Raw genomic sequence first — 14,818 nt, forward strand, 5'->3', positions numbered from 1 at the left:
CTCAGCCTATCCTACGACGTGGCCCTGCAGGGCACGCGGCTGCGAGACCTGCGCGTGCTGGTGAGCAACGCCAGCGAGGACGCGCGCCGCTTGCGCCTGGCGCACCGGGGCTTGGAGCTGCAGCTCAAGCAGGAGCTGGCCGTGCTCAACGGTGTCACCGAGGACCTACGCCTCAAGGATTGGGAGCACTCCATCGCGCTGCGCAACATTACCCTGGCTAAAGGTATTCCCCTTTCCGCCACCCACCGGGCCCTCGGGGACTGCGAGGGCCCTTACCGCTCAGCACTTCTTCCCACATGATGCACACGACTCCCTTAGGCCTGGGAGTCCCACTCCCTCCCCAAGCCCACACCTCCTTTATTAAGTCTGGCCCTCAAAGACCCTGGAGTGTCCCATCCAAATGGATTATGTGCATTTCCAGGCCTGCACAGGATAAAGGTCTTCCCTGCCACCCCGCTCCTCCCCCAAGACAGCACACACTCTGTTCACACCCCGAGCCATGAGAATGGCCAAGGGTGGCTCCCGAGGCCCTGGGTGGTCAGAGCCTTGGATGTACCAGCCAGAGCCTCCAAGAGTTTGGGGTTGGGGAGAAAAGCAGGGCTCAAACTGGGGGTAGGGGTGCTCCCCCAGTGTCCTGGTGCTTCCATTGTGTTGGGTTGCATCCCCGACATCTACAAGGCCTGCACTTGGCCAGCTTCAAGACCAAAGAGAGAGCCTGGAGTCAGCAACAGACATAAATGACTTATTGGACACGGGGTCTTAAATGCCTGAAGCAAGGTGCTGGAGAGACAATCCACTGTGTGTGGCAGACATCTGGCAGGTCCTGGCCGTGGTCTTTGCCCCTGGGGGAAGGGGAGATTGCCAGTTATAGGGGGATTTGATGTGGGGTTGGCTCATTGGTTACCAGGGAAACCAGCATAGGGGCACGCCCCTCACCTCCCCTTTGATAAACTGTCACTAGCTAGGGCCCAAGGCAAGTATGTAGGAAGGTCAATGATGTGAGTAGGTGTGGGTGAAGCAGGCATTGGTCAGGTGGGGGATGGACAGAGAGCAAGAGAACAGCCATCTTGGGTGGCCTGACCATACACAGGTGGAGCTACAAAAAGTGGGAGAATTCCAAATTTGAACCTGCTCTTCCAGGCTGTTATAAAGCCATAGTTCATCCAGGTAGAAGAACATATTTTATTTTCTTTAACAGTGTGTTAGCTTCAGTTTTCACTCTTACATATAATGGCAAAAATGTGCAGGCCTCCATTTGGCCTATTGCTCCAGGTCCACAAACATCAGCATCTTTACAGCCAACCTCCCTCTCTTGCAAACCTGACTGACTGCACCCCTACTCACCTCTCCCCAATTCCTTCCCACTGGTGTCCACCCTGCACATCATTGTCAGAGGCACAGTTAGTGAAATGTACTTTCCCTGCACGACCCGCTGCTCAGAACCTGCCATGACTGCCCTGGAGTTTGCCAGGTTCACCAAAAGTCCTTAGGCTGACAGTGGACAATGATAATACCACTTTGAACACCAGCTCTGTTGGGTACCAGGCCAAGTGTAACTCATAGAATGTCTTTTAAAAACAATCATGAGATTCAGGAAACTGCTCACAGTGGCAGTCTGGGAGGTGATGGGCCAGGATTCGAACCCCAGCTTTTCTGATTGCAGAGACGATGTGCTTTCCATTGCATCCCTGTCCCCAGCCTGTCTTTCCTACCTTCTCCTCCACCTGGTCCCCTGTACCAGGGTTCACTCTGCAGGGGCCAGTCGAGCAATGTCAATGCATAAAGTGACTTCGGTGTCAGGGCAATAGTAAGGGTTATGACAGGTCTGGCCCGTTTTGGCCTCGACATAGACAAGGTCTTCCCATTTTTTCCAGAGAAACCAGAAACATGGAATGTTCTAGAAATTTTTTAATTGTTTAACTCCGTGGGCCAAATACTACATATCTGTGGTTCCTGTATGGTCCGCAGACAGCCAGCTTGCACCCTCTGTCCTGTGTGAAGCATCCAGTCCAGTGGGACATGTCTTGTCCCTGCCCTGGAGACACACCCCTCCTTGCCCACTCCCTTGGCTTTCATCCAGCCATTCCTCCCACTGCAAAGCCCCCTTCTTCTTCCTCCTCATCCAGACCCCACTGCTCCTTCCCATCTCACTCAGACCCACCTCCTCCAGGACCCCACTGGCCTCTCTAGTTCACTGAAGTCTCCCTCCTCTGAGATTCTGTATTTATCAGAGCAGAAAGTAGTCATGATGAAGACTTCTACTTATAATACTTTCCAAATCCCGTTTATAATAATAAAACATCATTTGGTTTTAAAGTGGGTCCCCATCACCAGCTGTGAGCTTGTTTGAAGGCAGGGTTCACTGGAGAGCCAATAGGATTTCTGCAGAGAAGCAGCTGAGGCTCCAGGAGGAAGTACCTGGCTTACTCCAGGCCACACAATTAGAAATGATCCAACCTAGGGCTTTTGTTTTCAACAGCTTTAGTAAGGTATAATTTGCATGGCTTTCCTAGTGGCTCGCTCAGATGGTAGAGAATCTGCCTGCAATGCAGGAGACCTGGGTTTGATCCCTAGGTTGGGAAGATCCCCTGGAGAAGGAAATGGCAACCCACTTCAGTATTCTTGTCTGGAGAATCCCATGGAGAGCCCATGTCATCAGACGACTGGTTTTCTTTCTTGGGTGACTTTGGGTTTCACGTTTCAGAAATCAAAGAACAGGAGGCAGTGTGTCTTCTTCCAAATCCACACACCTGGGGTCTCAGCTTCTTGTTTCCTTGACCTCCCCAGTCTGCATGCTAAGTTGTTTTCAGTTGTATCCAACTCTTTGCGACCCCATGGACTGTAGCCTGCCAGGCTCCTATGTCCATGGGATTTTCCAGGCAAGAATACTGGAGTGGGTTACCGTGTCCTCCTCCAGGGATCTTCCCGACCTAGGGATCGAACCCACGTTGGGTTATGCCTCCTGCATTGGCAGGCAGGTTCTTTACCACTAGCACCACGTGGGAAGCACCACCCCAATCTGGTCAGTACTTAGTAATAGCAGTGACGCTGAATCATAACCTACAGTGAACCTACAGGTGAACAGACATTTTGTCAACTTTAATTTTCTACATGGACATTAACGATTGCTAATCCTCACATCCTACAAAAATGGTGTTACTGAACCCATTTTATCTTTTTTTTTTGGCCATGCCACGTGGCATGTGAGATCTTAGTTCCCCAAACAGGGATTGAACCTGAGCCCCCTGCAGTGGAAGCGCAGAGTCCTAACCACTAGACTCCCAGGGAAGTCCCTGAACCCATTTTATAGTTGAGAAACTGATGAATTTCCCAATGTTTATTACAATTGGCAAGTAACAAAGTGACAAAGCCCAGGTTCAAAGTGGGTCTTTCTGGCTCAAAAAAAGCATGTTTTTGTCACTAACTATGGTACTTTCCAGGGTGGAGAGAGACTGGCTAGGAGCCATGAAGACAGAAGAGAGAGTGGTCCCTCAGGTCTATCCCTATATTGGGAGGTAGTCACTCCTGTTGGGGCTTTCCCGTGGCTCAGATGGTAAAGATTCTGCCTCCGATGCAGGAGACCCAGGTTCTATCCCTGGGTCAGGAAGATCCCCTGAAGAAGGGAATGGCAATCCACTCTAGTATTCTTGCCTGGAGAATCCCATGGACAGAGAAGCCTGGCAGGCTACAGTCCATGGGGTTCCAAAGAGTCGGACACAACTGAGCGAGTAACACTTTCAAGGGAACACTTTTCCACCAGGCACTCCCCCTCCCTTCCTCTTCCGGTCCACAGATGATGTCCCCGTGCTTCTTGCTGGTGCAGCCTCCTTGGCCTTATCAAGCATTTCACATTCTTAGTTTCTGAGTCCACTCTCCTTTTGGCTCAAGCTAAAACAGCTCCAGATCACCCATTTGCCATGGTTCTTCCAGTGGAATCCTCCGAGCGGTCTTTCTTTGGTTCTGAAACTAAGTTCCACCCTTGCTTCCTTTATACCGAAATTTCCTCTGAGTTCTGCCCAGGACTGCCTTGTAGTCTTCAAGCTTCACATCTTTTTAAAATTCGTATTTATTTATTTACTTTGGGCTGTGCTGGGTCTTCGTTGCTGCACCGGGCTTTGTCCGCTGTGGTGCACGGACTTACTGTGGTGACTTCTCTAGTTTCGGAGCACAGGCTCTAGAGCACGGCTCAGTAGTTGCAGCATGAGGGCTTAGTTGCCCCGTGGCATGTGGAATCTCCCTGGACCAGGGATCAAACCCCCTGAATTGGTAGGAGGATTCTTTACTGCTGAGCCACAGGGGACATCCCAAGCTCTGCATTCTTGATGGGCTGCTGGCTCTTCAGAGATGAGCACCATTCGGCCCCTGCCCCTCCCAGGACCTCCACTGTGCTGTGTCTCCCTGTCCCTCCTCCCTCTCTCATGGTTGCTGGGGAAGTTGCTGGGGACCCAAATGGTGTGATTAAAGAGAGTTCCCTTTGGCATAGCGGAATATAATTACCATGTAACTGCAACAACACAAAACTCTACCCTGGCTTTTGGATAAGGGATTTTTAGCAGATAAGCTTTGCTGAATTTGTATATTGTGGTCTGAGTGGCTTTTGTTGACTAGTTTTGTTCAGTTCCACTCAGTCTTTAAACACAGACACACACCGCACACCCTCCCACTCTGCCTTTTCCTGGCTCAGAATCCACAAATGCTCCACTGTGTATATTTTTATATATATGAACTTGTTTATGTTATTCTTGAGCATGACCCCAAATGGTTGCATTCTCTCACTTTGTTCCACAGTTTTCTACGGGTTTTGCCTCTGGCTTGTCTTTTGTGTACATTCACCGTGGTGCTCTCTGTTTCCTGCTTTGCATTCTCAGCACTGATCAGGTCTGTTGAAATCTCTCTGCGGTGCTGAAAGAAGCAGAGAACCTAGATGATCAGGCAGGTGAGGCGTTCCAGGAGAAGGAAAGCTAACCAGAGAGGGGAGGCTCCCAGGAGGGGCAGTGTGTGAGCAGGGGCCTGACGGCAAGACTCTGCAGCCATGTGTTCAGCTGCAGCAGGCTCTGTTCGCTACATGGATGTTCGTAGACTCCCAGAAGGTTAGAGTGACAGATGGGCTCTGAAATCAACTAGCCCATCCCTCATTTTGTAGTTAAGGCCCTGGAAGCTCAGAGCAGAGAAATGACCTGCTGACATCAAATCCCCAGCCAGTGGCCCTGCTGGGCTAGAAAATTCATCTCTCAATTCATGAAAGCAAGTTGGCAAAGCATACTTATCTGTGGGCTGCTTTTTCAAGGAAAAAAATAGACCATCTAGTAGAGAGTCCCATTCAACAAATATTCGTATGTAGGGACTGTGTCTCCGCCTCCCCTCACAGCGAGTGGCAGGGGGCTCTATTGTTTCACCTTCCACATCCAGCTCTGCTGGGAGGGGAATGGAGCAGATAATATTTGAATGAGCTTTCTTTTTTTTTTAAGAATTTATTTATTTTTGGCTACCCTGCGTCTTCTGTAGGCTCTTCGTTGCTGTGTGCAGTCTTTCTCTAGTCGCAGTGGGTGAGTTTCTCATGTGGCTTCTCTTGTTTGGAGCACAGGTTCTAGGGTGCAGGGGCTTCAGTAGTTGTGACACACGGGCTTAGCTGCCCTGTGACATGTGGGATCTTTGTTCCCAGACCAGGGATTGAATGCATGTCCCCTGCGTTGGCAGGCGGATTCTTAACCACTGGACCACCAGGGAAGTCCCTTGAATGAGCTTTAAGCTTCTCCTCGTTCACACTGTCACTGTCTCATCGTCTCTGTTTCATTGGAACAGTCAGAGCACAGGTGAGGTGAGGTCCTGCTGGGACAGGAGGGGAATGCATGCTGTGGAAGTCATTGGTTGCACCCAGCCTTGCCCACTGACCCTTTGCCTGAGGCTCTGGGGAAAGCTGGCTTTGCAGGCTGGCCACAGCCTGGTGCATATACTTGGGGCCCCAGAGAGGGTGCACGAAATGAGGCTCGAGAGCTCACGACAGTGTAAATGTCAGTGTAAACGTCAGTGACGAGAATCCGGAGCCCCAGTGACATCAGGGAAGTGGAAGCAGAGCCATTACTTGCGGGACCCCACCTCCAGCAGCCGGCCTGGGATTAGCATACTTCTGCTGGAGTGTTTACATTACAGTCTCGGGTCACTGTTTCGCTGGCTTTAGGCCCGCCGCATCAGCTATCAGTGAACATTTGTTCTTGGCAGGTCATTGTCTAGATTCCAGCACCCACGGGTCCCCCACTGCATCTCTCATTCCAGGATCCGGGAAGGGAGAATGAATTGTCTTTCCCTTCCCGCTGGCTGATCCTCAGAAGAATCCTGGTGTTTCTGCCCAGTTCTGCTCAGTCGCTCAGTTGTGTCCGACTCCTCGCGACCCCGTGAACTGTCGCCTGCCAGTCTTCTCTGTCCATGGGGTTGTCCAGGCAAGAATACTGGAGTGGGTAGCCATATCCTCCTCCATGGGATCTTCCCGACCCAGGGATCGAACCCAGGTCTCCCACCTTGCAGGCGGATTCTTTACCATCTGTGCCACCAGGAGAAGGCCTTCTCCCCAGTCCCCAAATCCTTTGTTCTGAGCTGGAGATGCTTCCAGCTGAAGCGGCTCAGGGCAGTCGGGTGAGTGCAGAATTGCGCTGGGGGGTGGGCTAGACCGGTGGACAGGCAGGGACCTAGGCATGGGACTGCTCTGCTCCCTCTTCCCCTGTCCTCTGTGGCAGGAGCTGGGAGAAGAATGTTGACACCAGGCCAGAAGCACAGTGAGGGACTCTGGTCTGTTCCTATGATTGAGGAGAAGTGGACTCTGCTCCTCCTGTCCCAGCTTACTTCTTTTCCGACCTGCTCCAGTGATAGAAAAGATGAGATGGCGTAGATGGTGAGAATCTTAAAACTCATCCGAATGTTACTCAAAGAAAATGAAAAAATGCATTTGCAGGAACATGAATGGGCCTAGAGATGATCATACTAAGTAAATCAGACAGAGAAAGACAAATATCATATGATGTCACTTACATGTGGAATCTGAAGTATGATACGGATCAACATGTCTATGAAACAGAAACAGACTCAGAGATACAGAGGACAGACTTGTGGTTGCCCGGGGGAGGGGGAGGCAGGGAGGGATGGATTGGGAGTTTGGGATTAGCAGATGAGAAGTATTAGGTATAGAATGGATAAACAGCATGGGCCTACTCTGTAGCACAGGAACTATATTCAGTATCCTGTGGTAAACTGTAATGGAAAGTATGAAATATATCAGTTCAGGTCAGTCACTAAGTTGTGTCCGACTGTTTGTGACCCCATGAACTTCAGCACGCCAGGCTTCCCTGTCCTTCACTATCTTCCAGAGCTTGCTCAAACTCATGTCCATTGAGTCAGTGATGCCATCCAACCATCTCTCCCTCTGTCGTCCCCATCTCCTCCTGCCTTCAGTCTTTCCCAGCATCAGGGTCTTTTCCAATGAGTCAGTTCTTCGCATCAGGTGGCCAAAGTGTTGGAGTTTCAACTTCAGCATCTGTCCTTCCAGTGAATATTCAGGACTGATTTCCTTTAGGATGGACTGGTTTGATCTCCTTGCGGTCCAAGGGACTCTCAAGAGTCTTCTCCAACACCACAGTTCAAAAGCATCAATTCTTCGATGCTCAGCTTTCTTTACAGTCCAACTCTCAGACCTGTACATGACTACTGAAAACCTAACTCAGGATCTGACTACTCAGGACCTGACTTGATGTCATGTTCTCCGGAAGCCAGGCTGACAATCTGGAGCTTGCTTGGACTCCTCCCTTTCCTCTGCCCCCACCCCCTTCATGGCTCTCATCCAGGTGATTCCCGAGGCTTGTCTCTCCCTCCTTCCTCACTGCCTCCCTCATCGGGGTCCTCCCGGCCTCCCTTCCTGGCTCCAGCTTCTCTCTCTTTCCCACTGTTGCTGTCTGATTGATCCTGTCAGTGTTCAGCCTTCTTTATAGTCCAACTCTCACATCCATATATGACCACTGGAAAAACCATAGTTTTGACTAGACAGACTTTGTTGGCATATTGTAAATATAAAAATATTATAGATATATAACTGAGTCACTTTGCTAAATAGAAGAAACTAGCACAGCATTATAAATCAACTATACTACAATAAAATTAAAAACAATGCTCATGCAGGGACCACTGGGATGGCTTACACCATATAGCAGCTTCCATGACTCCCCAGAAGTCATTCCTTGAATCTCACTTATGTGCTGGATGCTATGTGGGGCCCAGGGCCATGGAGAGCGGGGCTCTAGCCCCACAGGTAGGCCTCTTCTCCTTGGGGACCACAGTCTGAGAGGAGTGACAGTGACAGGCACGTGGATACAGAGTGGCCTGTCCAGTCTTGGATGCTTCCCTGGGGAATCTGTGCACAGTGATGCTCGTGGCTCCTCCCAGCTCTGAAATGTGGGGGTTCCGCCCTGGTGCCCTCTGAGATCAGAGGGGTGAGTGTGAAGGTGAGCTTCAGAGCTGAGAGCAACGGGCCTCTGAGAAGGGAAAGGACTTGGCTAGTATTTGGGGACACCATGAGGAGAAAGCTTTGGCTGAGGTGGAGGAGAGTTTGTATCGAGAAGCATCAGACTGTGAGTTTGCAGAAGGGGTCAGGTTGGGAATGATTTGCAGGAGTCTCCAACAGAGAGGGCTGCTCGTTGTAGTGTGAGGGGCTTCCGAGGGCTCTGAGTTCACCTGATTTTGATGGGATCAATTGGACAGCAACAGTGGGTCATTGAGAGAAGCTGGAGCCAGAAAGGGCTCCACCCCTATGAAGGAGACAGGAAGGAAGGAGGGAGAGACAAGCCTCGGGAATCACCTGGATGAGAGCTGTGAAGGGGGTGGGGCAGAGGAAAGGGAGGAGTCCAAGCAAGCTCCAGATTGTCAGCCTGGCTTCCTGAGAACATGACATCAAGTCAGGTCCTGAGTAGTCAGATCCTGAGTTAGGTTTTCAGTAGTCATGTATGGGTGTGAGAGTTGGACTGTAAAGAAAGCTGAGCATCGAAGAATTGATGCTTTTGAACTGTGGTGTTGGAGAAGACTCTTGAGAGTCCCTTGGACAGCAGGGAGATCAAACCAGTCCACCCTAAAGGAGATCAGTCCTGGGTGTTCATTGGAAGGACTGATGCTGAAACTGAAACTCCAATACTTTGGTCACCTAATGCAAAGAGCTGACTCATTGGAGGAGACCTTGATGCTGGGAAAGATTGAGGGCAGGAGGAGAAGGAAGTAACAGGATGAGACGGTGGGATGGCATCACGAACTCAATAGACATGAACTTGGGCACACTCTGGGAGCTGGTTAGGGACAGGGAGGCCTGGTGTGCTGCAGTCCATGGGGTCGCAAAGAATCAGGCATGACTTAGCGACTGAACAGGAACAAATAGATCTCAAGAATGCATCACCAGCAGTCAGCGCTGATTTGAAGAAGTGCTTGGTCCTCAGAGCTCCAGACAGCCTGGCCCCTTGAGACCCAGACTGGCCACATTCCAGGCTCCTCTGAGTCAGCCTGGCTAGTACCACCCGAGGACACGACTAAGCCCTGGAAATCAGCACCTGCCTTTACTAGCCACCCTTGCTTCTTCCCAGTTAATCTCTAGTAAAGGTCTTCACTAACCACTTGCTGTTGTTGTTTAGTCTCTCAGTCATGTCTGGCTCGTCACGACTTCATGGAGTATAGCCCACCAGGCTCCTCTTTCCATGAGATTCCCCAAGCAAGAATACTGGAGTGGATTGCCATTTCCTTCTCCAGGGGATCTTCCCAACCCAGACATTGGCAGGCAGATTCTCTACCACTGAGCCTCCAGGGAAGCCCACACTAAGCACTTAGTTGTATCTTAAAAACTCTATCCACGTGTAGGATATGTTTAGAATCTGGCTCTTATTGAACTGGCAGGGGGGTTTCAGATGGGGCTATTCTAATAGCCATCCTCAGTAATCTCAGCATAGTTCTGATGAAGCATTTTGAAGAGTAGGGTACAAGTGGTCAGAGACAGTCTTGCCACTCACAGGTTCTCAAGCCCGTTTATATCCACCATGTCACTGAGTTCCCTTACTCCTCACTGCAAATACCTGAGGAAGGAATTTCTACTTAGATTTTACAGACCCAGAATTTGAACCCAAGATCTCCATCCTCAAATCCCACCTTCCAAGTGATGTCTGTCTCCTTGATGCCTCTCCATCAGAGTTAGTCCAAGAGATAGCATCCTGTTTTTGCCAGAACTGCTGCTGGGAAGGTCCATGTGTTGGGTCACACCCACCTTGGAGTGAATAGAAGAAATGGAGGACGTGGTCTCTAGCATCAGTGACCTGGTTGAGCCCAGGGTGCTGAGTTTCCTAGGGCAGGAAGGAGGGCAGGAAGGAGCAGGGAAGAGTGAGAAGGGGTGGAGTGGTCTGGGGGCAGGAGAGGGTGACAGCCCTGTGACTGTGATGACAGAGATTCAGGAACTGCTGTCAGCAACCTTTGCTGCAGCCTTGACCTGGCCAGGGGATTGCTGGCGTAGGCATTATAAAGCTCACTTGCTTCTTCCCCCTCTCTTTCTCTGCAGTATAATCTTAGGCGTGTTCCTGACAGGTGTGGTGTCTCGGTCCTATTGTCTGGAAGCTGAGGTCCCCATGGCCAGTCTTACTTTGTTTTTCTTCCTATAAAAGAGGAGTGAAAGTGGATCAGTCGTGTCCGCCTCTTAGCGACCCCTTGGACTGTACAGTCCATAGGTTTCTCCAGGCCAGAATACTGGAGTAGATAGTAGTAGATATTAGATAGCCGTTCCCTTCTCCAGGGGATCTTCCTAACCCAGGGATCGAACCCAGGTCTCCCACATTGCAGGCGGATTCTGTACCGGCCAAGCCACCAGGGAAGCCCTGGTGAAGAGAGGAAGATGATTACAAACCGCGGTCCTCCTCACATGATCCATGCCTTGTTTAATGATTTGTGCACTTTTCAATTGTTGATTCCTTTTTTCCTCTGTTCTCATGCCATTGGATTCTTAAACCGCTGTCAACTTTGGTTAGGGTCTGAGGACAGTGCCAACTTTGGGAATGTATCAGTACATCTTGATCTTGGCCGCCTGGCTGTTTTGTGTGTCTTAACACCCTCTGATCTCATATACTCGTTCATTCGGCAAGTATTTATTGAGCAAGCATGACTGCTAGGGGGCGAGTATACATGTTTCGGTTTCCTAGGGCTGCATGGCAGAGCAGCACAACTTGGGTGGCTTTTTGTTGTTTACTCAGTTATGTCCAACTCTTTGCGACCCCATGGACTGTAGCCCACCAGGCTCCTCTGTCCATGGGATTTCCCAGGCAAGAATACTGGAGTGGGTTGCCATTTCCTCCTCCAGGGGATCTTCTTGATCCAGGGATTGAACCCAAGTCTCCTGCATTGGCAGGAGGGTTCTTTACCACTGAGCCACCAGGGAAGCCCCTGGGTGACTTGAAACAACAGAAATCGATTCTCTCACTGTTCCGCAGGCTGGAAGTCTGAGATCCAGGTGTGCACAGGACCATCCTCCCTCTAAAAGCTCTGGGGGAGGATCTTTCTTGGCCTCTTTCTCTACTTCTGATGTTGCTGGCTATCCGTGGTGTTCCTTGGCCTGTAGACGTGTCATTCCAACCTCGGCCTCCATGGTCACCTGGCCTTCTGCCCGTGTGTCTGTCTGTCAGGACACCAGAAATTGGGTTAGGACCCACCCTACTCCAGTCTGACCTCATTTTAATTAATTACAGCAGCCAAGACTCTCTTTTCAAAGAAAGTCGTATTCTGAGACCCCGGGTGGACCTGAAATTGGCAGGGACAGTTTGACCCAGCGCAGTACAGTTGGGGCATTTTCCTTGGTCCTCTTTTTTGTCTCACTGAGCAGCCAGAATGGAGAGTTTAGAATCTGGGTCTTCACAGCCAGTACAGGGATGCCAAGGGTGTGGTCCTGTCTCGGGGAGCTGGCCATTTTCTTGGGAAAAAGAGAACATGTACACTTGTGACTACAGGACATAGCAGTGTGGGATAAGCATCAGATTGTATCAAGGACATGTGTTCAAACAGGCCCTGCCCACATGTGGCAGGAATGATGGATCAGAGAAGGCTTGGCCACGAGAGTGGCAATGAGCAGCCTTGGTGGGGCAGGTAGTGATAGGAGATTGATGGGGAGGGCCCCCTGGCTCACCAGCCTGGGAATAGCAGGCTGCAGGGCATGAAGGGACAGGTCTCTTCTGGGAATGATGTGACGTCTAGCATGATGAGTGAGGCCGGGTTGATGGGGCCAGACAGCCCTGAGCTGATCCACGGCTCCCTCACTCATTAGCTGGCTGTGTGGTCATCTGAACCCAGAATGTGTGGACTGAGTCGGATCACACAGGCTAGAATCCCTGCCATGCTGGAGCCTCACCGTGGAAGGAGACCCCACCAGGGAGCATTTAGAAACCCCTTCTTCCATCCAGGTGCTCAAGCTAGAAATCTGAACCTGATCCTGGCTGCCTCCTCTGCTTTCACCTACATTAGCCAAGGTCTATCTCTTCTACTTCTTAACAGCCACTGACATCCCTCCTCATGGCTACTTCCCTAATTCAGGGCTCCCCTACCTCTCAGCTGGGTGCAACCTCCTCCTTAGCCTCCCTGCCTTTATTTCCCCCTGTTCCCATCCCTTTTCCAATACCGCAGCCCGAGCACTCTTCCTTGTGTGCAGATCTGGCCACACTTGTATTTCAGGTCCCTCCTGTGGCTTCTGGTGCCCTCGGGGTCAAGTTCAACACTTGCACCAGGCCTCAAAGACCCTCTACTTTCTCACCCTTCTTACCCCATCATGTGTCCCCCTGGCTTCCAATCCTACCAACTCTCACAGATCTTTAAGCTCTTATGGGGATTGTTCTCTCTGCCTGGAACTTTCCCCTTTCACTGTGTCTAAGATAGTTAAGGCTGTTATAACAATACCATGGGCTTCCCTGGTGGTTCAGTGATAAAGAATCCAGCTGCCAATTCAGGAGACTTGGGTTTGATCCCTGAGTCGGGAAGATCCCCTGGAGAAGGAAACGGCAACCCACTCCAGTATTCTTGCCTGGGAAATCCCATGGACAGAGAAGCCTGGCGGGCTGTAGTCCATGGGATCACAGAGAATCAGAACATAGCAACTAAACAACAATACCACAGACTGGGTGGGTGGCTTAAAAGGCAGAGTTTTCCTTCTCACAGTTCTGGAAGTTGGAAGTCTGAGACCAGGATTGGGTTCAGATGCAAGCCTTCATCCTGGCAATGGCTGCCTTCTTGCCACATCCTCCTATAGAAGAGAAAGCATGCTTGCCAGTACAAGTGTGAGGAAGGGAGGGAGAGAGACTGCTCTCAGAGGTCTCTTCTTATAAGGGCACTAATCCCATTATGGGGGCCCCACCCTCATGACTTCATCTAACCTTAATCACCTCCCAAAAGGCCCCAACTCCAAATACCATCACATAGGAGGGTAGGGCTTCAACACATACCTTTGATGTTGGGAAGAGGGAGCCACAGACATTCAGTCCATAACACACTCCCACTCCTCCCTTTACTTAGCCACTTCTGTTTCTCCTTGCAATTTCACTGTGGATGTTACTTCTTCCAGGAAGGTTTCCCCGATTTCTGCCTCCCCCACCCACAACACACACACATACAAAGGTGGACTAAGTAGAGCCCCATGTGCCTCCAAAGCATATTTTTGACACTTCCTTTCTGTAGGAGTGAGGGTTTTTTTCTTTTTAATATTTATTTGGCTGCATCGGGTCTTAGTTGCAGCACACGGAATCTTTCACTGTGGCCTGTGGGCTCAGTAGTTGTGGCCTGAGGGCTTAGCTGCTCTGTATCATGTGGAACCTTAGTTCCCTGACCAGGAATCAAACCCGTGTGGCTGCATCACAAGACAGATTCTTAACAGCTGACCCACCAGGGAAGCTCCGCAGAGGGGGTTTTTGTTTCCTCGGCAGGCGACCTGCTCCAGAAAGCTGTCCTCTAACCTGAGTGCCGTTTGTCACCCTTTCAGGACCACCGGGCCCCAAAGGTGATCCGGGGGATGCAGGGAAAGAAGGCGAGCCTGGAATCCCTGGACTACCTGGACTTCGAGGTAATGGAGGCCCCGGGAGGGACCTGGACATACCAGGAAGGGAAGGGGCTCTCCCATCCATCCCTGACTTTCTGTTTTATTGTTGATGTCGGTGATGGGGCTCTCAGGACAGTCCCCAATTGACTCAGCTTCAGACGCCCTGTTCTGTTAAAAGACTAAGAGGTTGTTGGTGTAACGTGGTGTGTTTTAGTCTCTCAGTCGTGTCCGACTCTTTGTGACCATGTGGACTGTAGCTGTCAAGCTCCTCTGTCCATGGGATTTCCCAGGTAAGAATACTGAAGTGGGTTGCCATGCCCTCCTCCAGGAGCTCTTCCCCACCCAGGGATCAAACCCAGGCTTCCATGTAGCAAGCGGATTCTTTACCATCTGAGTCACCAGGAAAGCCCTGCTGTTAATATAAGTCAGTTAGAAAAATATATAAGTTCTTTCTGATTTGGAAAGCTTAAAACATTTTTTAAGTAGTGTAACACTAAGATGGAGCAAATCCTTTTCCATAGCAAGTACCAGGATCTGAAGGACAAGAGTGCACAGGAGTCTTACAGCTCCCTGAACCCCAGGTCAGGGCCCCTGAGACCAGGATCATCGGAAGGAATCAAGGGCGTCCTCTGATCCAGAGCAACCCTTCAAGTATGCCACACCCCCTCGGCATTTCCTGGGTCCCCAGCACTTGACCCCTTGCTCCTGCGGAAACCACCCCAGTCAGTAGACACCCGTCCTCTC

General features: G+C 50.7%; 1 protein-coding gene across 1 annotated transcript in view; it reads left to right on the top strand.

Annotated features, from left to right (window-relative positions):
- SCARA5 (scavenger receptor class A, member 5) overlaps positions 1–14,818 on the top strand; it is a 133,962-nt gene that overhangs the window by 77,428 nt on the left and 41,716 nt on the right. The window contains exons 5-6 of the mRNA XM_010839607.1: positions 6–223; positions 14,018–14,098. Of these exons, the coding sequence (XP_010837909.1) occupies positions 6–223; positions 14,018–14,098 (299 nt within the window). The remainder of the gene's footprint in view (positions 1–5; positions 224–14,017; positions 14,099–14,818) is intronic.

The sequence above is a fragment of the Bison bison genome, unplaced genomic scaffold (assembly GCF_000754665.1).
Source record: "Bison bison bison isolate TAMUID 2011002044 unplaced genomic scaffold, Bison_UMD1.0 scf7180017864123, whole genome shotgun sequence".
NCBI classification, from domain to species: domain Eukaryota; kingdom Metazoa; phylum Chordata; class Mammalia; order Artiodactyla; family Bovidae; genus Bison; species Bison bison.